A 27,295-nucleotide genomic window follows, 5' to 3' on the forward strand; every position below is an offset into this window, starting at 1 on the left:
CGTCATTGACTCAATCCGCTCTTAAACATCTATTTCCGTGTTGTCTGCACGACCTGATAAACCTCTCCGGCTCCTCCACTCCTTTGGACAATTCGAGCAAGATCTTTTGAAATAAGTTTTTTTCTCGGTTTTAATTTGAAAAAAAAACAAGATCAAGAACATGAATGAGAGGGTGGTCTAGGCCATTCGAAGTAGGCATGCCACCTCATGATGATTAGTTGATAGCTGCGTAAGCACTCGGGTGCTATTGTTATAAATAGAAAAAGGACTCACATTTTCTCTTTAAGTAGCTGTTATTCCACATGCAGTTTTTTTCCACGCTTCTTATTTCATGACAACCACCTATTTGGTAATCATTTTGATGGGAGACGGTTTATAAAAAGAACAATCGTTCATTTTTTAAGTATAATCACAAGGTCTAATGCAAACCTTCTCATTTTGTAATACGCCATTGGTATGTGAGGAAATTGGACTAATAGAGCGTGTCCATAATTTCATCGAATCTCCATGAATTTTCGACAAATACAAATTTGAATAATGGCCGGAGGTTTGTTTACATTTGATCATGTTTTTCCACATTTTTTTTTTATATCTAATGTTTGGTATCAGAGCCTATTTAGTGCCTCTGCCTTGTTTTTGTCGAATTTTTAGTATATTTTCGTAGGTTTTTTGAAATGAACAGTAATTCGCCCATTTTTGGGTCAAGAGGAAAATTGCCGATTTTGGGCAAATTCCAGCGACCCACCACTCAACCTTGGACCAATATAGTCGCACCGCCATGAGGAAGAATAGTTGTAAGGTATTTCAGCGTATCGATGTTTGTCGGAGCCTAATCGAACAGTGGAAGTTGAGATTGTTGTTGCCACCGTCGAAGGGGGCCGGTGAGTGGCAGAGGGGGGTGGCCCTAGCTAGCTCGAGCTGGACAAAGGTTGGTGAGGCTCGCCCGGGCCTCGCCTAGGTCGGCGAGGGTTGCCCCCACTTCGCCACCTAGGGTCGGCGAGGTCACTGGCCCCCTCCAATGGTGGTTGGGCATGCTGCTAACTGAGGTAGTGGTAGTGGCAGTGACGTGCCTAGCCATGATTGTGCCTCTCTTTCCTTTTTTTTTTTTTTTTGGTTTTCTTTTAGAATTTTTTTAGCTTTTTAAAAAGTTTTATACTATGAAAAAGTATTAAAAAATTCCATATAGGATGAATAAATAAATTTAAAAATATCACTTCAGCATTTTCCTTTAAAATAATATTTTTTCCTCTAAGTTTTATGTATTATTATAATAGAATGCAGTTAAATTTGTCAAATTAAAATAATGAATGATATTAACAAATATTGAATTAATATTTTTGGTGTAAATTCATTATAGGCTTTTATTATTTATTTATTTATTTATGTATTTATATATAAAAATATATTTAATATAATATGTCGAAATTCTCTATTTTTGATAAATAACGTATCGGCATGTCGTGTCATGTTTTGTCGTGTGTCCATATTAATGCTACATAGCCCATGATTTCATCAAATCTCCATGAATTTCCGACGAACGCAAATTCAAATAATGGTTGGAGATCTGTTTACATATGATCCTATTTTTTTGCATTTATTTTTTATGTCTAACAGCTATATGGTGCTCCACCTTTGTTGACACACTCAACGTAAAAGATGAAGCGTTCAACAAGAACCGCGAATCAATCCAAAGTACACAAGTCTTATTTTAAATATGGAGTACTGTGCTAATAATGGGGAGACAATACGCGAGCTGAAAAGCCAGGACCATAAAGAAGAGCATTGACAGTGGAGGATGGACTGAAGCCGGTACCGATGCCGTTGCTGATGATCTGGTCTGTGGAGCACGCATATTAAGTTTTTGGATTGGACATATTAAGAATATTGATTAACGATGTCAAAAATAGCCGATTTGAATCGACTTGCGAACATATTAAATATAAATAGGAAAGGAAACCTGAAACTCTAAACAGTTCCCTCCCTCCCTCCGCACCTCGACCTCCTCCCTCACCCTCTCTGCCACGATCTCATCATCTTCGCCAGCAGCTCCGCCTCCCCCCCCCCCAGGCCACAAAAAAAAAAAAAAAAAAAAAATTTGTTGAATCTATCGGATGTTTGCCTCACACAAGGAATCTGAATTGGGGATATTTCAATTTTCTTTTTTGTCGTGAGCCTGAGGCGGAGGATCTAAAGGGACATAAAGAAAGGAAGGAAAAGGAAATAAAAGGTGTGAACCATGTGAGATTTGGTGAGATCACCATATCTTAGTCTGGTCTTTTTGCCTAGTACTAAGTGTGGATATATTTAATTGGAAAAGCAAATGAGACCTGAAAAGATTCGAACTCAGGACCTCTAATTCTGATATCATATGAGATTTGGTGAAACTATAGCCAAGTTAGTTTAAAAGCTTAAATCTTTAAAACAATTGATAGTGGTCTCAAAATGTGGGGAAATCATTGATAAAAAAATCGAGCTCAAAATCAAACAAACTTTTAAGGTTTTAATGTTTCCTTTTTGAAATGATTTATTAATTGGTTGCGCACTTTCAATATGATGACTATGGCTACCCTTTAGACTAATTAGGATTGACAATTACTTATTTCTTAACACTAGATGCTTGTTTTCCCTACAACTTGGATAATGCTTACTTGCTTGCTAATTGCTATTCTAGTAATCACGCACTTGCATGATCATTTTATACGTTAGTTGATAGGTATAAAATTAATCCAAACCACCTAATTAAAAATATTTTGTTCTAAAATGAACAAAATTAGGTACTGAAATAGCATTAATTTCTCGACCTTAGATTCTCTAATTGCATGGGAAGTGAAGTATGTTTCCACACTTAACTTGGTTTTTAGCCAATCCTAATAGGCTAGTGACGACTCATTTTTTAGAAAATTTTCATGCCGCCAATTTGAACGCCTGATGTTGTGCAAGATATAGGCTTGAGAGAGCTCAAATCTAAATTATAGGCTGTAAATCTGTCCTTTAGGCAATATCCCTAAACCTATGTTTCCCTCCGTATCAGGGGTAAGTCGCAACACACGTGAGGTACAAACTTAGGAAATTCATCATTTGTGATTGACAAACAAATACCTCTTCCTTTTTTGGATTTTTTAATCTAATTTAATTAAGATTTCAATTAAAAATTTTGGATTTAGGTCAAAATGACGTTTTAGTTTTATATTTCACGTTTTAGTATGGTAATGTCATGAGAGAGAGAGAGAGAGAGAGAGAGAGAGAGAGAGAGAGAGAGAGAGAGAGAGAGAGAGCATTAAAAGAAATCATGTCAGCATTTTTCATTAGTTTAATTGGATGGAGATTACAGAAGGACTCGATTGCACCAATTTGGCAAATTTTAGGATGTGATTGTACTTTTTATAAGTTATAGGATCGCATTGCACCTTTGAGACAAGTTTTAGGATTTATAATATACTTATCTCTAATAAATAATAGCAATGATCACCTTGTAGAACATTGAAATCCCTCATTGTCATAATATATTTTAACTTATTCTTTACAGATCATAAACTATGAACATGATGATTGTCATTTCGTGTTATGGATTCTAATTATTTAGGCAGATGTAAACATACACATATAAGTGAAGTCTCTGATTTGCTATTATAGTATCTAATCACAATATGTAAAAATTTGTTTAGAGATAAATAATTTTGTAGTTTAACATAAACAACTATGACTACTTAAATAATGATTCTGATTTTTCTTTTGTCAATCATGGAGTAAGTAACAAACTTAAGTATTCTTAGTTATAGAAATATAATCATTTCCATGATATTAATGATTAATAATTCTTAATTTTGGATAGCCAGGAAATCTTTAGGCTAAAAGGTGGAATAAATGTTCCATTTAAATTAGAATTAGATTTCAAGCACGTGCCATATGCGTGCATGCTTGCTTTCACCGTCTTTCTTGTTATATTTTGCAAGGCATCCAAAAAATGGGAAAAAAGTACAAAACAAGTCATAAATCTATTGTATTGATATCAATTTAATTTTAAATATTTCAATTTGACCAATTGGGCAAAGATCCCCTCATTAGATCTGGTAAGGGGCAACCTTGTGCCAAAGGCCAACGAGGGCCGATCTCGCCTATTGCCAACGAGGGCCGCCCAACCGTCGTCGACAACCAGCAACCTCCACTGACCATGGTGTCCCTAGCCTTGCCCTTGTCAGTAGCCAGCAACCTTTGTTGACCATTGCAGAGGCCGGTGGAGGAAAATAAAGAATGGGGAAAAAAAGGAAAGAAAAGAAAAGAAGGGAAAAAGGGAAAAAAAAAGGAAAAAAAGAAAAGGAAAAGGAAAAATTCTCTAAAAAAATTGAAAAAATAACTAAATATTATAAAAATATCCACGTCAATGCCAATCGTGCCATGTAGGATAACTAGTGTTCATGTCAATAATTTCCTATATAATTTAGTCCGATGGACTTTATCAGTACCAATGCGAAAAGGTTTATGATTAAATTGATCTAATTAATATATTTAAAGTTGAATTGTTATCAATACAATCGGTTTATGACTTTTTTTGTATTTCCAAAAATGTAAAGATGTAAATGCGGACAATCAAATTTAGTAACGTAGTTAATTGTGATAATCTTCATAGAGTTTTTAGAAACTTCCTGCGATGGCACTCATCATATTTTCACATAAAGCCATCCCCCTAATCATAAGTCTTTTTACCAAAAACTGATACAAATGTGACAAATTTACCAAAAACTATTTTTTTGACAATGAAAAACCCCAAACCGGTACATCTGCGACAAATTTATCCTGACTAACCATAAAAAACCTTAAACCGGTACATTTATGACAAATTTACCCCAAACTAATTTATTCGGCCGCAAAAAATCTCAAACTAGTAAATTTGTGACAAATATACCCTCCGCTAAATTGGATTAATATCTCAAAAAAATCACAAAAATTGTAAAATGTAATAAACGGAGGGTAAAATCCCAAATTGGTATACTAGTCATCTGTCATGTGTCATTTAACTTAATAATTCGACAGTAAAATTTAATGAAAACTAACATAAGGTAAATTTGTCACAAGTGTACCAATTTATGGTAAAAAAAATAATTTGGAATAGATTTGTCACAAGTGTACCGGTTTAGAATTTTTCAAGGTATTAACCCAATAAAAAATGAAGAACGCATATGATAATCATTTTATTTATGTTCCAAAAACAGATTTGGAATATAAATCTATTTGGTAACACAATTATATTTTTCTTTATCTGGAACAAATTTTTTGTCCAAATTAAAATTTGGAACTGAAAGAAGAAGTAAAAATTTTCTATTTCTTTATTTTTTGAATAAAAATGAGAGATAAAAACTCTTTTTATCACTCATCCTCTTTGCTAGCCGATTGCCAACCCACTAGTGGCCACCATCTCCTGTCATTGCTTGGGATAGAGAGATTTTGTGTCTTTATCAAATGAATTTTTACTTCCGAAACAAAAATTTTGTATCCTTATCAAATGAATTTCTATCTCGGGAAAAAAAATTGTGTTATTATTAAACACGTATTTTTTTCTCCAGAAACTCATTTAGAATTAGAAATAGAAAAATTTATTTCTGCTTCAAAAATTAATTTCTAAGCAAAATAGTTATCATTCTTGCAAAAAAAAAAAATAGCAACAAATATGCACCCATTGTCATTACTCCCCACAATACATTAATACAATAATTCATCATGAATAGTTCTACTATATGTATTTTGTTAGAGATTTGCGGATATTAAAGAAATCACGTGGTCCAAAATTTAGAAAATGAAAGGCCGTTTCTGGTAGACATAGAACCAATGCACGATGTGACAAATAAAATTGGAAATGTATTAAAGTAATACATCTCCTGTCACTGCTTGGGATGGAGATATTTTGTGTCTTTATCAAACGAATTTTTATTTCCGAAACAAAAATTTTGTATCCTTATCAAATGAATTTCTATCTCGGAAAAAAAAAATTGTGTTATTATTAAACACGTATTTTTTTTTCTCTAGAAACTCATTTAGAAGTAGAAATAGAAAAATCTATTTCTGCTTCAAAAATTAATTTCTAGGCAAAATAGTTATCATTCGTGCAAAAAAAAAAAAAAAGCAATAGATATGCACCCATTGTCATTACTCCCCACAATACATTAATACAATAATTTATCATGAATAGTTCTACTATATGTATTTTGTCAGAGGTTTGCGGATATTAAAGAAATCACGTGGTCCAAAATTTAGAAAATGAAAGGCCATTTCTGGTAGACATAGAATCAATGCACGATGTGACAAATAAAATTGGAAATGGATTGTCGTGGGTAAGGTGCATTTGTTTTGCGGAAAACCTTTTCCGAGAAAAACATCTCATTTTCTAGCTTTTGATTCGCTTAGAAAAAGTTAACGTAAAATGTTTTCTATGAAAGCTCAAATTTAGGAAAACAATTTCCCCTTTAAAAGAACTTGAAAGCATTTTCCAAAATTTTTTATTAGTCCTAGGGTACTTGGTTGAAAAAAAGTTTATTCTTATAAAATAATTTTTCCAAAAAAAATCAAATTTTATTATTTTTAAAATTTTTTAATCTTTATTATTATTTCTTCTCTTTTTTTTTTTCTTCTTTTCTATTTCCTTTCTCCTTCTGTTCCCTTCTTCCTCCACTGTTGACAACTACTGGCACCCAATGAGCAGCCAAGATAAGAACAGATGAGCTCGAGGCTCAGCCAATCCAAGCGAGCTCGAGATTGACAACTTGAGCTCCGTCAAGGCCAGCGAGCTCGGGCTTCATCAAGGTTTGCGAGCTCCTAGCTTGATCGATTTTGAGGAGCTCGTACTCTGCTAAGGTTGGTGAGCTTGTAGCTTGCCTGATCTCGGCAAGGCAAAGCTTACCTATAACCATCACTAGTCGGTAGCGAAGAGGAGGAGAGAAAAAATAAAAAGAAAAAGAAAAGAGAGAAAAGAAAATTAGAAAAATAAAAATTGATTTTTTTAAAAAGAAAATGAAAATAAAAAGGAGAACAATAAAATAAATTAAAAATTAGAATTTTTAAAAATATTTGAACTTTTTGATCACATATTACAATATCAAGAAAAACTAACTGTATTATTAAAAAATATTTTATGGGAAAGTATTTTCCTAAATCATTGACTTTTGTGTGAAACAAATGCACCAAGTCATATATATTTTTCCAAGTGAGAGATTAATATGGATCTAGAGAGAGAGTGTGTGTAGGAAATGGGCAATTGGATGCAAACACCTTTTTCAACGTCAAAGTGGACGCAACTTGTGAGCGTGATGGGGGCAACCATTCCATTTATGGTGCCCATCTTCCTCCTTCAGCCAAACCCAAAATCACCACTTTTTCTACGGCAGTTTCCGCCCCTTTTTTCAACTTACCAGTTGACGTAGAACGAATCTCTGTCCATCTTGCTATTATCCATGATTACACCAGTGGATGACACCACAGAATACATGTTTGACAGCTTTATGTATCGCTTATACATGAATGCTAATGGATCATGGACCTTCAGCTTCTCTAATGAAATTTAAGGCCCGTTGTTTGAAGAAAAATCATTTTTCGGACATTGTTTTATGATTTTCCAGTGTTTGGACGATGGAAAACTGATATACTTATAGAAAACATTTTCCATGCATGAATACAACAAGGGAAAATGACTTTTCCTTTTGATGAGGAGGAAATCGATTTCTCTAAATTATTAAACAAATGAAAACTAACAATTTTCCCTTGAAAATGACTTTCATGAAAAATATTTTCAATTATCATAAAGTTTTTAGAAAAACAAGAGGACCCGTAAAAATAACTCTCAGTGTTGTTTGAAGGGCAGAGAATATAATGACGAGAGATCAATGTTCTCAACAGTCAAACGATGTAGGTTTCAAGCCGAGCTCAGCAACGTGAGCTTGTAACCCGAGTGGGGGCATTAAGGGTGTGGGACGTGGTCTTGGGATCCTTGGGTCGGGCTTCGACTAGCAATCATCTGGCCCGCCTGTTCCAAGCCGGGAGTTGGCCCATGTGGCCTGTGTGAAGGCTCGAGCCTTGTGCGGCACTAGAGCGGAGGAGATTGCGTGAGGCTGGCTTCACAGAGCAGCGAAAACCTCCCGCTCTCGGCAATGGAAGGACAACAGGCCGGTGCCGGTGAGGCCTAAAAATGGCTCAAAGGACAAGTTCTACTGAACCACCACATTTTTAAAAATAAATCCACCTCGCTGTGGGTGCGTTGGTTTGGGCATTTCTCTCTCTAATTGCGGAAGGGGAGAGGTTCGAGTCACCGCGTGCGCATTAAAGCGCGACTTAAGCGGAGCATTGTGGGAGGTGGGTCCCTGCGCTAGTGCTTCCTAGGGGTTTATGCCGAGCGCTCACTGTGAGGCGGTTCCTCCAGTCCCAAAAAAAATAAATTGATGTAGGTTTCAATCCTTCACACTCACTCAGTCCCCCAATCTCTCTTGCGACCCGCATGTCTTGGAAGATTTCACCGGCTCGAGAAACTGTATAATGCGTCGCGGGATAGGTTTCGCCGGAAAAAAAAGAACGGTAGAAAAGAAACTCGGTCGTTGCTCTCTAATGTTCATCCTTCATCAAATGCTGGAAAATGTTCACACAGACTGGTCTTCTGTGGGCTTTTGGTTGAACAAGGCCCATCATGCGTGGGCCTGTTGTAACGTATTTTGTATTTACTGATATTCAAAGTACTAAAATTATAGAGGTCTTCCCACGATATAGATATTTGCAACTATAAGAAAAGGTGATAATTCTGAAAAGCTTTTAGTTAATTACTATGTTTTAACTTATCGGTTACGTGATATAAAGTTTTAATCGTGCAATGTGCAAGTTCTTCATTCATTAGTTAAATACACTCATTGTGTATGAGATTATTAAATTTGCAAATACAAATCTGTTTGGATTATTTTCAAATTTACCGGTCCATATTGTACAAATTTATTAATTCTTAAGTCCTAGGGGGATATAGATTTTTTTTTTTTTTTTTTTGGCACGTCATCGTGTATCTTGATATGGAGAATCGGCTTCTTAGTGTATTCCTACACATCGCCGCCAATGACAAAAGGCACTACATGTTGAGTTAATGTGAAATTTGACTAAACCTTCATGCCACTTGTTGGTGTTCATGAGTCGTGCATGTCATGCCAATTTAAAGCTATCAGATTAACTAAACCTATCCAAACACAATCCATTTAATAATTTTGTCAGAAAATTCGACCCGAGCACAACTTATATATGTAATATTTATCATAACATGATCGTATAATTGGGTAAATAGGTCAAATCAGGTTAATCGAATCTAAACATGACTGAAAAAACTCCAAATAAGATTATTGAAATAAAAGCTAACTTTTATAACTCTTTATAAAAAAAATTGACGTGCTTACTGGGTTAATGTTATTTTCAATGCAGTCAAATAATTGTTTAGACAAAAATCAACATAATTACGAAATTGTTTTCTTCCTTGATCCATTGAGACTCTGTTGTTCATTCTAAACAACCTAGAAGAAATTTATGAGTGATGTCTCTAATTACATAGCCAATTTAATTCAAGTTAGTATTGTGTTCCCGTATATTATAGATAAACTTACGTTAATGAGAAAGGATTTTGGTTTTCGATGAAATTAATTATAGAGAAATCTTCATCTATTTCCTCTTAAGAGTCTCAAAGATATTCTTGAAATAGTGTTTCAGATATTTTTTTCTCCGCCCTTTATTTATTAAAAAGAAACATAGGACATGGACAGAACCGAAAATCTTCTGAAACCCGACATAACTATTTCCACCATCATGAGGAAAATCTGAGTTAGTCCTCATAATTTGCGTATGATAACGCTCGGAGCAATGAATGCTCCCCCCCAAAGCCCCCAATAACTTGATCAAAGATCTACTCCACCGGAGATTCTCTCATCATCCTCCTATATAATCTGTATCCTTTGCTTGCATCGTCATCATCATCTTTCTCTGATCCATCTCTCTTACTGCGCATCTCCCAAAAAGTACAGCTGCTGAAGCTACAGAGGTTTCCCTCTTTTTTTCCTTTGGGGAGAGAGAGAGGGAAGGGGGGTGTCTTGCTTTTTCTGCTCCTGTTTTTGTTTTATTTTTTCTTGCCTCTGATGGGTTCGGGTGTTGGATTCAGAGGAGAAAGCACGAGATTTTCGTTACCCCATGCCCTTCTCATCAGCATTGGGCTTGCTGTCGAAAATGGCTAAAAAGGCGAAGGACTTTCTTTTTCATCTCTGAGGAGGGGTTAAAGACAGGGAGAGACAGGGAGGGTATGGTGGGTGATGATGAGAGGACCTGGCATGAACAGAAGTTGGAACAGGGAGAATCCAAATATTTTGACTGCAATGACGCAGGAGGAGAGAGAGAGAGAGACGAATGATACAATAAACCACGGAGAGATTGACATGTGTCGACCGGATCCACATGCTTAGGTTATTCAAAATTTCTAAACGACCCTCTCTCTTCCCGTTAAGCTCCGTCCCACGCTCGACAAAGCTCATTCTCTCTCTCGCCATTTTCTTCTTTTTTCTTTTGCCTTTTGAGATCATGGACGACGCTTGTGCTGTGGATTGCAGCGTCACCGACCAGCCATGGACGACCTGCTCACAAGCACGTCGACGCTCATCCATGACCGTCGTCGTCGTCGATCGGTTATGCTATTGATCCCTGGGTATCGTTTTTTTCCCATCCACCATGGACGACGTTCGTGGCCAGCCATGGACGACACTCATCCATGGCCGCTTTGGCCATGAAGTTCCACCTCAAACACGGAGCTTGGGGTACCCTTGGCCGTTCGAGTGGCCTCAAGCCATCTCACCGCAAACGAAGCTCGACGCAGTCTCCACGCTCCTCAACCACTCGACCTCCCGCCGAATTACCCCTCATCGTCGCATCCGGCGGCGTGCCCTCTTCTCGACCTGAAGCGGCCATGAGCCGACTCGAGCTCGAGCCATGGCAGACGCAAGAGGAAAGAAAAGAGAAGTAGAGAGAGAAGAGAGAGAGAGTCGCGGGCAAGAACAGCGGGGAGAGGAGAGAGGTAACGGGGCGTTAACGGAGAAAGTGGGGGCAGAAATTTTGAAGGTTCAGCAGGTAGACCCGGATTTACCACGTGTCGATCCGTATATGATTTCTTGTATCATCCTAAGTGATGTATTAAATACACCTAACATTTTCTTGCCCGTCCAAAGCCTGTGACACAAATGAGTGCATACTGTAACCGCACAGTAATCTCTCTCTCTCTCCAGTCTCTTTGAGAGGGTGTTTAGTAAACGTATCCAGTTCATTCAACCCCGATGCAGAAGCCTGCTTTTGGACTTTCTGACACTCCTTTTCTTCCTTTTTAAGGGGCTATCTGAGATTAAGTGTTTGTATAATTCAAAGAAAAACCATTTGTGCTTTTGGCTTGTTTTCTTGTGGGCAGGAGGAAAAACGAATCATCCTTAATGGCAAAGAGGCTCTCAATATTTTGTTTATTGGGTTTGGGTTTTCAGGAAATCCTACTTCTCTCTACATGCAAAGATTGCATTTTTAAAAGGAAAACGACCCCACTTTTTGTATGTTTCTTTTTCATCTCGCGGTGTATGGGAAGTGGTGGGGGTATGAAATTGGGAAGTGGTCGGGGTGTGAAATTCTCTGCTCAGGTACAATCTATGATCGCTTTTTTTACCACTTTTCTGTTAATAAAGGAAAAAAAAGGTTGCGCTGCCTGTGGTCTCAGATTGTGCTTCTTTTTTCCCCCTCTGGAGAAAGGAAGGGGAGGCCAATAATTTCACGTGAAGTAGCGAGAATTTTGCATTGCTGTGACTGTTTTAGATTCCATGAAGGAAGCACCCATATAATGTCGATCAGTAAAATACAAACAACTTTTTGGTGGGAGATACTGGTACAAGTTGAGTATCGGGAATTATCTGTGGAAACTTAATGAGATCTTTACACATGTTGGCGTTCTCTCGTAATTAGGTCTCAGGGGGTCATGCATCCTCAACTTCAGTCTCTGCTCTTTGGCCATGGAGATATAGCTACTCCGCAAGCCAATTGGAGGTTCGTCACGGTGAATCTTAATTTAGTAGTTTTGACTATACCTACTTGCCTAAAATATATGTCAGTTTGACTCGATGGTAGTTCTTCACTTCTTGGCACTTATGACTGCTCCAAATTCTGGTGAGGGGTGAGCTTGAGTCTCGCTGTTGAGGGGCACGAGCTCACTGGATCTAGCGAGACTTAAGACTCGTTGTTAGAGGCTACAAGCTCGTCGGCCTCAAGCGAGCCGGCAAGCTTGAGCATTGCTGCCTGACCCCGCGAGTTCGTTCGATCTGGCGAGACTCGTTTCCAGAGGCCATGAGCTTGCTTGATGGTAAGCCCAGAGCTCGCCAGCCGTCATCGCAGTTGGTGACAGGTTGAGAAGAAGAAAATAAAGATAGAAAAATTAAAAATTTAAAAAATTTAAAAATCGAATTTTTTTAAAATATATCTTTATAAAAACAAGTGTTTTGTTAACCAACATTTTCGGAAAACGTTTTCCAATTGTTTCAAAGGAAAATCGTTTTTCTAAATTTAAATTTTGAGTGAAAAACTTTTTTGTTAACTCATTTTTTGTTAAGCAAGCTAATTGTTTCGTTAGCCAATAGGTACACGCGCCATTGACGCGTCAATCAAAAAGTGCACGCTATTGAGGCGTCAAAAGTACACGACGAGATTTATCCACTCTCGTTTTCGATATCAGTGGCCCAGGTCATTCCCCCTCCCTCCCTCCCCTCTCTCTCTAATAGGCGTCGAGTCCAGCGATTCCATTGATCTAGTCTAGAGTTCCGGCGAGGATGGCATTGCTCTCAGCTCTTGCGACAGAGATCGTGATCCCAGCTTGCGCCACCGTTGGGATCGCGTACTCCTACTACCTGGTGCGGTGGTTCCCCGAGTCGCGCAACAGCGACAGCCTCGACGACGCAGAGCAGGACTTAACCAGCGTTAAGGCCGAGTATGATAGGATGAGGAGGGGCGTCTCTGAAGGTGACTTTGTAAAGATCCTATAGCTTCATTACTTGCCTGCCTTATAAAACTGTTCATTAACAGATTTTTTTCGGGTCAATCTCGCATCTGCCTGAGCAATAGTGGTAGATTCGAGTCTCGTAATCTGATGATAGCTCAGCGAAGTCAAGAGCTTCTGCTCCTTGTGGCGCGACTAATTTTTAGGGTTTGTAACAGCTGCTAGGGCTTCACGCGACGTATCTGAGTACAGTAGCATAATATTTACTCAAGTAGATCTCTTCTCACGAAGATGGCTCTTGAGCGGAGTGTTGACTGGTGGAGCTCTTGTCCTTTTGGCTTTGATAGCATTTTCATTTTATAATTTACAAGTTCCTTCATATGGTTTAATAGCATTACATAATCTATCCTTAAGGAAAATATCTTTGGAAGTAAAATCCAAACACCAGAAGTTTACTTCCCTCTCGTTTTCATGCTCTCCACCAAACAAGGGAAAATCAATCACTTTCCTCTTAACGTAAAGTTTTCCGTTAAACCAACGCATTCTAAGTCTAATAAGCCCAATCTTTCATATCCTCCTTATGAGTACATACATAGGATTTTTTGTTGTACATTTGATTCATTTCCAATTGCCTATGTGATTGATTAAGATCCCTTTTGTTATACAGAAATTTTTTTATCCAATAATATTAGTCTCATTTCCAATTGTCTATGTGATTGATTAAGATCCCTTTTGTTGTACAGAAATTTTTTTATCCAATAATATTTGTCTCATTTTTTGGCGTTCGGATCACTTAGGAAATGAATAAATATAAATTTTTTTCATAATTAATGGAAAACCTATGCTTAAATTCAGGAATATGATTTCCACTTTTAAAAGTTAGAAATCATTTTCTGAAATACGACTGGACATCGATGTTTGACCTAGAGATCACGGTCCTTGGGCATAGGGACTTAGTAGCCTTGGTCCCTTGAGGCTAAGCCCAAGACCTTGATGCTCATGCCTAGGTCTTTGCTGGTTGTGCCCAAGTCCTTGAGACTTTGATTGCAGAGCTCGGCCTCATCGCTGGGTTGAGGACCTTGGTAGTTGAGCTAAAGTACCCAAGGCTAGGCCTAGGGCTTAAGCACCCGATGCTGGATTCCATAAGAGAAAAAAATATTGGTTTATGATTTATAGAAGTATCTATATATGAAAATTTGATTCAATAAAATTTTATTTGGGATAAGTACATTGAAAGTCCAAAAACTTGTCATGAAAGTATAATTGAGTCATAAAACTTATCACAAAAGCACAATCGAGTCCTAAAATTTTCAAAAAATGCAATTAAGTCCTAAAATTTATCACAACGTGCAATTGAGCTTTAAAATTTTCAAAAAATTCAAATAGTTGAAGGATTTGATTTGACCAATTTGAAAATTTTTAGGATATGATTGCACTTTTTAAAATTTTTAGGACTCATTTGCACTTTAATGACAAGTTTTAAGACTTAATTTCACTTTTTGAAAGTTTTAAGACTATATTGCACTTTTGTGACAAATTTTAGGACTTTCAATACACTTATCCCAATTAATAATATAGCATGCGCAACTCTTATATCATACAAATAGTGCCATCTTTTCAGAAAAATAAAAGCATTTTTTTTCTAAAAGACAGAAGATAATTACAAATTTATTTTCAAATTCCAGCCGAATAATGAGAAATATTGTCATTTTCCAAAAAAATCTTATTCTAACATAGTTTTTAGAAATGTCAAATTATCTGTGAAACAAGTGGGACCTAGGTTAATTTCTTTCTTCCATTCGATTTTTTTTTTTTTTTTTTTTTTTTTTGTTATAGGAAGCTTGGTATATGCAACTATTGACATAACGTAAAGTTAATTAAAATTAGGATAGTAATTTTTTTTTCTATGTAGTTGGCTTTAGTAGAAGCATAATGTATTAAAAAGGTGAATTGCTTAGGGTGTACAACCTTCAATTTTTAATGTATTTCTTCACTTCGTCAGTGAATGTTTTAAAAGGATTTATCATCATAAGTTGTGATTCGGTGTAGAACATTTCTCATTTTCGTCAGATTGTCATTCTTGATTTGTCATACTTTTGACGAAACACTTATTCTATAATATTAGTTAAGAATACATAGGTAACAAACCTATTTCTCTAAAGTTCTCTTTTGCATTAAATTATTGCTTCTCCTAACTAAGGTACTTATATGTGACAATGTGTCATACCTATTACTTTTCACGCTGATATGAATAATCTTTCAAACTAGAGCATTATCAGTTCTATAGTAGTTCACCATATAAGTTCAGTTCTAACTTTAGTTCTGATGTTTTTCCATACTCTCGGTTTAATCTTTGGCTCCAACCTATTGTTTATTTAGGTCATAATATGTTTCTAGTTTCTTGTTTGTTTGTAATGCTTTAATTTTAGAGTAATGTTTAGATGTGTTTACAACAATATTGTGGGTCTGGGACGTTGTAGTTAATTTTCAGTTCTTTGTATTTCATTAAGTACTTTGCAGAACTGGCTACTTTCTTTCATCCCTTTTCCCATCTTGTCCTGCTCATTATGTTGTTGTCACTCTTCCGCCAGTGGAATTTGACACTTAAACGCTGTCCAGCTTGCCAAATTTGAATTGTAATAGACACCATGTCATCTTTTAAGTTACTCTTTTGGAGGCTTTCTTATTTCTTGGCACTAGGTTGAACAAAACTAGGCAACGGAATGAAGTAACTGGATTTAACTGAACTATACCTTCTTTCGTCATACATAAGTAGAATGTCAAGAACCAGTTTGTTGCTTTATTTGCTTGATGGAGACTCGGAGAGGCTAAATTATTGTTTGTGATTAGACAGGTGTGGAAGCTTTTCTGTTCACGGAGTACTGGTATGGTGGGGTTTTCATGGTTGCTTTTGCAATTCTAATCTTCCTCTGCCTTGGCTCTGTTGAGAGCTTCAGCACCCAAAGCCGGCCTTGCAGATTTGATCCTTCAAACATGTGCAAGCCCGCCCTTGCCACTGCCGTTTTCAGTGCTGTTTCATTCCTACTTGGTGCTTTCACATCAGTCCTCTCTGGTTTCCTTGGCATGAAAATTGCTATCTATGCTGCTAATGCCAGGACTGCCTTCAAAGAGGGGGAGGGCGATGGAAAAGCTTTCTTTTCTGCTTTCAGGTCTAGTGCAGTGATGGGATTTCTTCTTGCTGCTAAAGGTCTTCTTGTGCTCTATATTGCAATCTATCTGTTCAAGCTGTACTATGGCGATGACTGGGAAGGTCTTTTTGCGGCTATTGCCGGTTATGGTCTTGGTGGATCTTCCATGGCTCTCTTGGGAAGAGCCGCTGGTGGAATTTATGCCAAGATTGCTGATGTTAGTTATCATCTAATTAAAGAGAATTGGCCAGCAGCAGATCAAGTTTACGTAGCTGTATGGACTCTTTTACTGTAGCTCTATCTCCTAAGTTTATCACTCACTTTTAGTCATAAATGAGGTTGACCTTAATTTCAGGTGATTTATGATTATGTTGGTGATATTGTCGGGGATATTGCTGGTATGGAGACTGATTTTTTTTGTTCTTATGCCGAATCATGCTGCGCTGCCCTTGTTGTTGCTTCCATCTCTTCTTTCGGAAATGATCACAACTTCTCCGCTATGTGTTATCCCCTGCTTATCAGCTCTATGGGTATTCTTGTTTGTTTGATGACAACTGTCTTTACGACCAACTTCTCAGAAACCAAGGAAGTGAAGGAAATCAAGCCTGCATTGAGGAAGCAACTTATTATTTCTACAATTCTAATGACTTTTGGAATTGTTATTGTTAGCTGGATTGCTCTGCCCTCATCATTTACAGTTTACAACTTTGGGTCGCAGAAAGTTGTGAAGAACTGGTAAACTCTTCAATGATACTTTATCTTTTTCTGATCCTAAATGCTGCTTTCTTCTAATGTTGGTCATGTGACATGCTTTAATGTCAGCGGACTTTTACTGGATTGGGTCAAAACTTTGAGCAAATGTAGTCGCTAATTATTGATACGATCTTGCAGGCAGCTGTGCTTCTGTGTTGGTGTTGGTCTTTGGTTTGGGCTAATCATTGAATTTATCACTAAATTATGCACCAACGATGGCATCAGGTGTTAAAATTGCTAAAGTAAATGAATGATATGAATCTTTACTACTGTTGATGGTTATGTGCTGACCACTTAATGATCCTTTTTTCTGCAGCCTTTTCCAAGAGTTTGCCGCCGAAAGGGTTGGTTTTGGCCTTGCCTTTGTCGATATCCCAATTTTTACTTTCCTTAGCATATTGTTGAGTTATAGAATTGCTTCCGTGTATGGAATTGCTGTGGCTGCCGTTGGGATGCTAAGTACCATTGCCACCCGATTGGCCATCAATGCTTACAGTCCCATCAGCGACCATGCTAGACCAGTTTCTAAGAGAATTGGTGGGCGAGGCCTTAGGGATGTGCAGTCGTCAAGCAATACTAGAGCTACCATTGGAAAGGTAAAGGCAATCCTTGCATGGGAATATAGTATCGACGCTGTGCTGTCATCCTTTTAGCATTGACAAGTGTTAAAAAAGTCATAAACATTTTGTATTTGTATCAATTTAATCATAAACTTTTTTGTTAATTTAGTTCTAAACCTTTTTACTTGGTACCAATTTGGTCTTTTCTTACTAATTTTGGCCAGATTTTACTGATTGAGTGTCAGCTGACTGACGAGGCACAATTGGTGCTGACATGTATAATTTTTAATAATATTTTAATAATTTTGAATTTTTATTTTCTTTTTTATTTTTATTTTTCCTTTTTCTCTTCTCCTCCTCCTTCCTCAAGCCGGTTGTTGGACTTCAGCCATTAGCCAAAGGCGACGGCTGGCAAGGTTGAGGTCGGCCTCTGGGAGCCTTGCCAGTGGTTGCGAGGGCGGCCTCTCACGGGGCAACGAGGCTCACCCTCCGAGGGTCTAGCCTCGCCCATGGTCGGCAAGGCTCGACCCTCACCAAGCCGACGCGAGGCCGCCCTTGTGGCCAAGGCCTTGCCCATGGCTAGTGAGGCTTCCTAGAGGCCCATGAGGTCGAGGTCGACCTCGACCTCCCGGCCGTCGCCTTTGGTTGGTCATTGAAGTCGGCGACCGGCTAGAGGAAGGAGAAGGAAAAGGAAAAAAAGAATAAGACAATAAAAAATAAAAAATATATTATTAAAAGTTGTATATATTTGCGCCGATTATGCCACGTCAGCCAGCCAGTGCATAGTCAGCAAAATTTGGACAAAATTAGCTGAAAAAGACCAAATTGGCACCAAGGGAAAATATTTAGGACTAAATGGCACCAAAAAAATGTTTATGGCTTTTTTTTTTAACACTTTTCCCCATGTCTATGCGTAGGAATTTTTCATGAAATTACGATCATGTCATCTAGACTTTACACACATTATCCAATTTTTTTTCTTTTTCACCATAAATGACTATATATGAAGTTAGTTGTGCAAGTCTTTTTAAATTCTTGCTGGTGTGGCATGATGTTTGGCTATAATTACCTTTCTTTCCTTTAGGTGTTGCCTTTCATCTATCTCTCCTAATATTAGCCTAAGAAGTACCAACACAGAGTTTTCATGTTGTGTCGAACACTTTAACACTCTCTTACACTTGGTCAATAGTAATAGTCTGACACTGGTCAACTCTTCTGATACTCTCCGATAAATGAGTCTAAAATTCTGATATGTGAGTTTGGAATTTAGACATTCATGGGATCAATTTTAAAAATTCTCAATAAATGATGAATCAAAATGTAAATATGTAATAATAATAATAATAAAAATGATAAAAGGAGAAAGAAGTAACCTAAGAAAAACCTAGTCTTATTTTCTCTTATGACTCTCACTTCTTGTGATATACATTTCACCTTCCACGTTTGTTTTTTTCTTTTCTTTTTCAACATGCTTTGACACACAAATCTAGAATGTGAATTGCTTCTTTTTCTCTCCAAGTTTTATGAATTATTAGAATGGAATTGAATTTGTCAAATTAAAACAATGAATGATATTAACAAATAATGGATTAAAAAAAAACAAATGATGGATTAATGTTTTTAGTATAAATTCATTCAAGTCTCTTATTTATTTATTTATAAATTTGGATTAAAATAATCATAAAAATGATAATTTATTATTATTTAATATATGATGTGTCCCAACGTATCAAAATTTTCTATTTTTTAAGAAACGATGTATCAGCGTTTCATATCGTGTCGTGTCGTGTCGTGTGTCACTGGTCGATGCTACTTAGATTGCCTTATTGGCAAATTCCACTTTCCTAGTGTTTAAGTCTAATATCAGATGGACCATTTTTTGTTATTTATCTGGTTTGTAGGGATTCACCATTGAATCAACTTCCCTGGTGTCTATGGCTCTGTTTGGTGCATTTGTGAGTCGTGCAGCAATTTCTCCTGTTGATGTCCTGACACTAAAAGTTTTCATGGGTTCGATCGTGGGCGCCATGCTTCCTAAATGGTTCTCTGCTATGACCATGAAAAGAGTGGGACCTCCAGCTTTGGAGATGGCTTACACGATTCTTCGGGAGTCTGTCCGTTACCATAGATGCTTCAAAATTTCAATTGATGCATCTTTCAGGGGGATGATTCGACCTGTTGCCCTTGTCATGCTTACACCACTTATCGTCGGGACCTTCTTAGGAATAGAGATGCTGTCTGGTGTTTTGGCTGGCTCTCTTGGTTCTGTTGTTCGGGTAATCTTTACCAAAGTAATCCATGTCAATCTATTTTGGTCGTTTGTATTCAAGGTGCATCCCTCGATAGAATGCTGGTTAAACCAAGTTGAGATATCGTAATTTCTTCATTGTTGAACAAAATTTGTGTAGGTTGGGTGAACTGATGATTAATGCTCTTATCATCATATTTATGCATAACTAATCTCCTGATGCATATTTTTTGTTGGGCTTGGTTTCGACAGATTGCAATTTCGGCATCCAACACTGGCGGAGCATGGGAGAAAGCAAGGAAGTACATCAGGGTATGCAGTAGTTGCTCCCAACTGCTCGAAAGCTAGTTTTTGTCGATGATACTAGTCTGTGGTGGTTCAGTGACTTGCTAAGAAAACTAGTTTGACCTAACATATTTTTTTACTTAATGTCCTGAATTTGCTTCCAGGCTGGTGCTTCTGAGTACGCAAAGACCGAGTACGCAAAGACCCATTTCCCTAAAAAAATTCACAGGGCCGTTGATAAGGGAGATACCATTGGCAATCCATTGAAGGACACTTCAGGCCCACCACTTAACATCCTCATCCAGCTAATGGTAGTCGAGTCGCTCGTGTTTGCTCCCTTCTTTACTACTCACGGTGGTCTGCTCTTCAAGATTATCTGAGGGAGGGAACGGGCGACTTCCCTTTTGTAGCAGCAGCAGCAGCAGCATTGTCATTGACTCAATTTACTCTTGACCATTGATTTCCATTTTGTTTGCACGATCTTATAAACCTCTCTAGCTCCTCCCCTGCTTTGGACAATTCGAGCAACATCTTTCAAAATAAGTTTTTGGATTATGCAAATTACTCAGTTTAAATTTGAAAAAAATGACATTAAGAACAAGAATGAGAAGGGTGGTCTTGGCCATTCAAAGTAGGAGTGCGACCTCATGATGATTAGTCGAAAGCTGCGTAAACACTCGGGTGATACATGGTGCTCCATCTTCGCTAAACACCCAACGTAAAAGATGAAGCGTTCAACAAGGACCGCGAATCAATCTAAAGTGCACAAACCTTATTTTAAATATGGAGCAGTGTCCTAATGCTAATAATGGAGAGATGATGCGCGAGCCGAAAAGCCAGGACCACAGAAAAGAGCATTGACTGCGGGAAGGACTGAAGCCGATGCTGATGCCGGTGCTGATGGTCCGGTCCACGGAGCACGCATATCAAATTTTGGGGTTGGGCATACCAAAAATATTGATTAAGGGTGTCAAAAAATACCCAACCCGAACCGGTCTGCGAACATATTAAATATAAATAGAAAAGGAATCCCTGAGACACTAAAGGCCGGTTTGTTTTCACTTCTTTTTCTGTTTAAAAACAATTTTTTTTTTTTTGTTTTTGTTCCTGGAAACAAAAAAAAGAAGCAATGCATTTGTTTGCGTTTTGTTTAGAAACACATCTAAAGGTTAAAAACAAAATTCGAAACAAAATTTAGGAACATTTTTCTCTCTTTTCTATTTTCTTCTCTTTTTCTTCTTCTTTTTTCTTTCTTTTTTCTTTGACCGGTCACTGGCCTCGGCCATGGCCGTCGAGGGCTAGCGACCTTAGGAGCGTCGCTGGCCCCCGGCGAGGCCGAGCTTGCCCAGCGGTCGGCGAGGCTTGGCTGGGGGCCTGCTAGGTGCGTTGCTGGCGACGCCGAGCCTCGTCGGCCGCGGGGCGAGTTCGGCCTCGCCAAGGGCGGCGAGCCTCACCGTGGCTGGGTGAGGCCGCCGGCCGTCGAGGGCCGGCGACCTCGTCGGAGCGTTGCCGGCCCGGCGAGGCCGACCTCGCGCCGGGCTAGGCGAGCTTGAGCTCGCTCAGATCCGGTGAGGCCAAGCTCGCCCAGCGGCCGGTGAGGCTCGGCCTTGCTGAGGGCGGCGAGCCTCGCCATGGTTGGGCGAGGCTATCGGCCCTCGTCGGCCGGTCGCCGGCCATGGCCGAGGTTAGCGGCGGCCAAAAGAAGAAAAAATAAAAAATAAAATAAAATATTTAAAAATTAAAAGAAATAAAAAATTATACAAATTTACCAAACGTATTTCTATTCTTTTTATATTTCTAAAACAGATTTACCAAATGTGTTTTTTTGTTCAAAAATTATTTCCTGAAGCAGAAATATTTTTTTCTATTTCTGTTCCCAAAATAATTTTTAAGCAAAAACGTTATCAAACACACCCTAAACAGCTTTCTCCCTCCTATTCACCTCGACCTCCTCCCTCATCTTCACCAGCAGTTCCGCCTCCGCATCAACGTGAACATCCAATAGAAGTTTCAAGCATCGTGTAGGCCGTTCCCCCCCTCTCATTTGTTAAATCCAACGGATGTTTGCCTCGCACAATATCTGAACTGGGAATGTTTCAATTTTCTGTTTTGTCACCAGCCTGCGACGGAGGATCTGAAGGGACATAAAGAAGGAAAGGGAAAAAAAGGGATGTGAGCCACATGAAATTTGATAAAGACCATTATTAACTGTTTTAAAAACTTAAACGCTTAGATAAATGCATGATTTATTATTTAAATATTCTGACATTTCCCCCACGCTTTTGGGGTTTTTTTTTTTGCCTAATACTAAGCTTGGATATATTTGATTGGGGAGGCAAATGAGATCTGAAAAGATTCGAACTCAGGACTTTTAGCTCTGATACCATGTGATATTTAATGAAACTACTGCTAATTGTTTTAAGTTTTTAAAATAGTTGGTAGTAATTCCACAAAATTTTACAAACCGAAGCTGAAACCCAAAATGAACATACCCGAACCATCATTTCGGTTGGGTTCTGTATGGTTCATGTCATAAAAACTATATATCATTTGTGTTAAAATCAAACCAAACCAACCTATTGACACTTTTAAAATTGTGTTGACATCAAAAAGTAATTTGGTCATCGATGCGCATGTGCCTACATGAAAGTGAGAAAACACGTGGCATTTGAGCAGAGACAAAACAGTCCCGTGCATAGCACATGAGCACCATCTTGTAGTATTAATCTATCGATTGGCACATGAACTAACACATAACGATCGATGATAATATTCTTTAATGTCTTGTATCTAATTATTGAAATACGATAATAGACAGTTGGTGGTTAAAAGTATTTTGGATAACATTCAAAACTTGAAATAGTATTGAGGATGCACGCTGTGGAGGGAGAACTTCCTATTCGCAAGTCATGGAACAATGATCGATGGCTACAAACTATCAACACATGATGAGGACAGGCATGGAAGTTACTTGAAGAAACACAACTGCCGAACATTGTCGAGGAATGATTACCACACCTTCATTATAAACACCACCAATTATCCAACAAAGGACCCTTGCACAAATTACGAAAATGTTATCTTTCAATTTTCTTTAGTGGTAGCTTTCAGATTTGCATGATTAATTAGATTATGATACGTGTCATTATCTCAATACTACACCATCGATTAAATTCTGACATCGCATATTTATATTCTCAAGCTGTGTCGTTAAGTTTTGACATAGTTCAACACTAACTTTATAACTTTTGGGCATCATCATCGATTAAATTCCAACTTGGTTGGGAATTGTATAGTATTGTTTGGATTAACAAGTTTGATCATTTCTTGTATGAGATATCTTCTATTCGGAGTTTATGCAAGACCCTAATCCCTCTTAATAAAAGTTGAAGAACAACTTTCGGTTAAACATATTTCATCGCAGGAACTGTTGGGAATGACTGATCCTCGAAATACCGGATTCGACACTAAATCGAACCCCTAAATCAATGCGGAAGACGAAGCCGGGAAAACGAACACGCATCACCGATCCTAAAGCACACCACGGATTCGAGCGTACCTTTTAGCCACAGATTAAACACCGACGCCGATTGAGGAAGAAAATCCGGTCGAATTCGATCCGATGAAGCCTTGAAGGGAAGAATTTGAAGCCGTATGCCTACTATTCCTTTTGAGAGAGAAAACGCACGGGAGAGAAAAGACGTGCGTAATTTCTAATTCCAACAAACGTCTTCTCTCTCTCTCTCTCTCCCTTTTATACCTCCCCCCATCCACGGGCCATATTCCCGTGGGCCGGGCTCTCTTGGCCCAACTTGGGTGGACGGGCCTTAAGCCCAAATTAAATAAAGCCTTCATCTCCCACTCGCACATGGTGGGCCGAACAATATTCTTTTACCTCTCTTCAACATTCATACCGGTGAATAATCCGTGCGACCAGCATACTTTGAGAGCTCGTTGCTATACATCTGTTAGGAATATGTAGCAGCTCATAATTGGGCGTCACACTTTGAGTAGATTTAGTATGCAGTACCCTAGATCGATTGATCATATTTATATCTCCCTTGATCTCTTTTAAACATGATATATATATTGTATTCACAATTATAATTATCACAAAGACACTCATAATTGGTCGACCAGTGAATACAAAACCACAATGTGATTCTCCGAAATCGATCTTCCTCTTTCCTTCAAACTCTCAATTTCAGTCCAGCTTGCTTTTCTAGAAATGCCCCATTAGATCGAATCATCTCATGACCATTGGCAACACCCTAAGATAGCAAACACTAAATAGAAATCTTGAGAATAAGTAAGAGTCCTGAGAGGACTAAAAATTGAGGAACTCTTTTCCTCAAGAGTCTCACACGTCATAAAAGTTGAGATCAAACTTTTGCCACTCTTATTGGTCGTCTCATGCATACGTAGTATGAAATACGTATTACGGTATTAACTCCTTTCCCATGGAGCGTATGTCTGCACTTTTCAATACCGTACAGATGATAGTTCAGACATACCCAATGTCTAACTTGAGTTCACGTATCTACTCTTTTTACAAAATTCATCAGAACTCACATCTGGCATCTTAAACAGATAAAGTAAAATATGTGGGGTATTTTACTTTCGGACATAGTAAGTATTATGTCATCATCTTAACACTCAGTTAAGGCGACATACGTATTTTAAGCTTGAGCTCTCGATTATCACCTAGATAATAAGCTTAAAAACAGTCTCATCTCTATTTATCACACAGTAAATAGAGGCGATTACCCGTGTGAGTGGGCTAATCTTATATCTGTCCGACATACTTCTCAACAAAAAATAATGCACTGAGCATTAAGATGCATAAAGATCATACAAAGATTCATAGGCATTAATAATGAAACAACACAAGTTCATTGATGTGAACAACTCAGGGAAATTACAATATCCGGTACATCTGACTCTACGCAATCCTAGAGATTTTACATGACCACAAAACACATCTCTAGATATTGGCTTTATCATAGGATCTGCTACCATTCTATGCGTAGATATGTAATGTAAGTTCACATCCTTTCGTGCAACCATATCTTTCACAAAGTTATACTTGGTATCTATATGTTTGGTCTTGCCATGATACTTTGGATCTTTGGTGTACGCTATAGCTGCTTGGCTATCACTGGTTAACCAACAATGGATTTGCAGCTTTCTCATTAACACCTAAATGATCCAAAAATCTCTTAAGCCAAACTCTTCTTGTACCGCTGCTAATAATGCCACGAACTCAGTTTTCATCGTGGACAAGGCTATACACTTTTGTTTCTTACTGCTCCAACACATGGTGCCATTATTCAGTAAGAGAACAAACCCAGAGGTAGATTTCCTTTCATTTAAATCTCCTCCCCAATCAACATCAGAATAGCCTTAGAGTCGCAGATCATTTCCATAATAACTCAACGTATAATCAGCAGTCCACTTTAGATACCTCAGTATTCTCTTAACGGCTTTCCAATGTGCTGGACCTGAATTGGATTGGTATCTACTCACCATTCCAACTGCAAAACATATGTCGAGTCTTGTACACATCATAGCGTACATCAAGCTCCCAACAGCACTTGCATAAGAAACATGTTTCATTTGTTCCTTCTCTTGTGGAGTCCTTGGACACAATCTATGGCTCAATCCTTCACCTTTTGCAATAGGAGTGTCTATGGGTTTACAATCTTGCATACGAAACCGTTCTAGAACTTTGTTTATATAAGTTTCTTTTGAAAGAGACAACGATCTCTTCGAACGATCTCTTGAAATCTTAACTCCAAGAATGTATGCAGCCTCACCCATATCCTTCATCTCAAAGTTGGAAGACAACCAACTTTTGACGAGTCTCAATAAACTCCATATTGCTTCCAAGCAATTAGTATATCATCAACATATAATGATATGATCACAAATTGATCCTTGGATCTTTTGATATATACACAATGATCCTCATCAATCATTGTAAAATCATATGCCATTATGGCATTATGAAAACGTATATACCATTGTCTTGATGATTGCTTAAGACCATATATCGACCTCAAAAGTCGACATACTTTTTTCTTCTTGGCCTTTCACTATGAAACCAACGGGTTGTTCCATATATATCTCTTCCTCTAATTCTCCATTGAGGAAAACAATCTTTACATCCATTTGATGTAATTCAAGATCCAGACTAGCCACTATTGCCAGAATAATGCGAATTGAGGTAAATCTCACTACAGGAGAAAACTTATCTTCATAATCAATTCATTCATGTTGATTATACCTCTTCGCCACAAGGCGAGCCTTATGCCTTTCAATCGAGCCACCAGCCTTTCGCTTTATTTTGAGAACCCATTTGTTCCCAATAGCTCTGCGTCCTTTTGGCAGATCAACCAATTCCCAGACTTGGTTTGATTTCATTGACTCAATTTCCTCTTCCATTGCATTAATCCATTTTTCCTTACTAGGGCAATTCAGATCCTCATTAATATTTCTTGGCTCATCCTCATCTTGTGGAGCAACCATAAAAGTTTCCCCTTCAATGTCAAAACGTCGACGGGGAATACTTTGACAACTTGTTCGCCGTATAGGAGATTGTACACTTTGCACATCATTCCCCATTGTGCTCCCACTTGGATGAAGTCCACTAAGGTCATTATCTTGATCCAAGGTTTCAAATAGGGAACAATCCTCCCCTATTTCGCCCTTCTTAGGAAATTCATCCACTAAGAATGTGACATCTCGTGATTCAAATTCAGTTATTCTTCCACTTTTCTGCTCACCTATGAACACATACCCAATCGAGTGTTCGAAGTATCTCATTAAAATACTCTACTTTTATCTGGGACTCAATTTCCCAAACTTGTGACAGGACTTATGAGTATAGGCAGCATAACCCATGGCTTAAGTAAACTTAAGTCCGGTTTTCTATATGTCCATAACTCATATGGAGTGGAACTAACTGATTTAGAAGGCATCCGGTTAAGTATATAGGCAACAGTTAACAACGCATCACTCCAAAAAGTGATATGTAAGTTAGCATGCGCCATCATGGACCTAACCATTTCCAATAGAATTCTGTTTCTTCTCTTTGCAATACCATTTTGTTAAGGAGTATATGGAATAGACAACTGTATTTCTATTCCTTTTCACCACATAATTTTCTGAACTTATCAGATAAATATTCTCGACCTCGATCGGATCTAAATACTTTTATTTTCTTGTCTAATTGATTCTCTACCAGGTTCATAAACCTTTTAAAACAACTTATTGCTTCAGATTTATG

The 27,295-nt window shown here is 38.0% G+C and overlaps 1 protein-coding gene across 4 annotated transcripts; it reads left to right on the top strand.

Moving 5' to 3' along the window:
- Nucleotides 1-12,751: 12,751 nt before the first annotated feature.
- Nucleotides 12,752-20,568, top strand: LOC104437836 (pyrophosphate-energized vacuolar membrane proton pump 1). 4 transcript variants are annotated; one of them, XM_039308912.1, is made up of 9 exons: nt 12,752-13,035; nt 15,867-16,435; nt 16,517-16,559; nt 16,740-16,896; nt 17,053-17,139; nt 17,231-17,510; nt 19,376-19,750; nt 19,975-20,034; nt 20,172-20,568. In XM_039308912.1, exons 1-9 carry the CDS (start codon nt 12,846-12,848, stop codon nt 20,385-20,387), a joined length of 1,977 nt encoding a protein of 658 aa, XP_039164846.1. In that variant the 5' UTR covers nt 12,752-12,845; the 3' UTR covers nt 20,388-20,568. The 4 variants fall into 4 exon arrangements, with proteins under 4 accessions (XP_039164846.1, XP_039164845.1, XP_039164848.1 ...); XM_039308911.1 differs by having other exon boundaries at nt 16,517-16,896; XM_039308913.1 differs by having other exon boundaries at nt 12,900-13,035; nt 15,863-16,435; nt 16,517-16,896.
- Nucleotides 20,569-27,295: the final 6,727 nt, after the last annotated feature.

Source organism: Eucalyptus grandis, chromosome 3 (assembly GCF_016545825.1).
Source record: "Eucalyptus grandis isolate ANBG69807.140 chromosome 3, ASM1654582v1, whole genome shotgun sequence".
In the NCBI taxonomy this organism is placed as follows: Eukaryota; Viridiplantae; Streptophyta; class Magnoliopsida; order Myrtales; family Myrtaceae; genus Eucalyptus; species Eucalyptus grandis.

Coding starts and splice junctions, on each gene's coding strand:
- LOC104437836 (XM_039308911.1), top strand. CDS start 12,846: ATGGCATTGCTCTCAGCTCTTGCGACAGAGATCGTGATCCCAGCTTGC. Junction 16,436..16,516: donor CAGATCAAGTTTACGTAGCT/GTATGGACTCTT, acceptor CCTTAATTTCAG/GTGATTTATGATTATGTTGG. Junction 17,140..17,230: donor TGCACCAACGATGGCATCAG/GTGTTAAAATTG, acceptor TTTTTTCTGCAG/CCTTTTCCAAGAGTTTGCCG.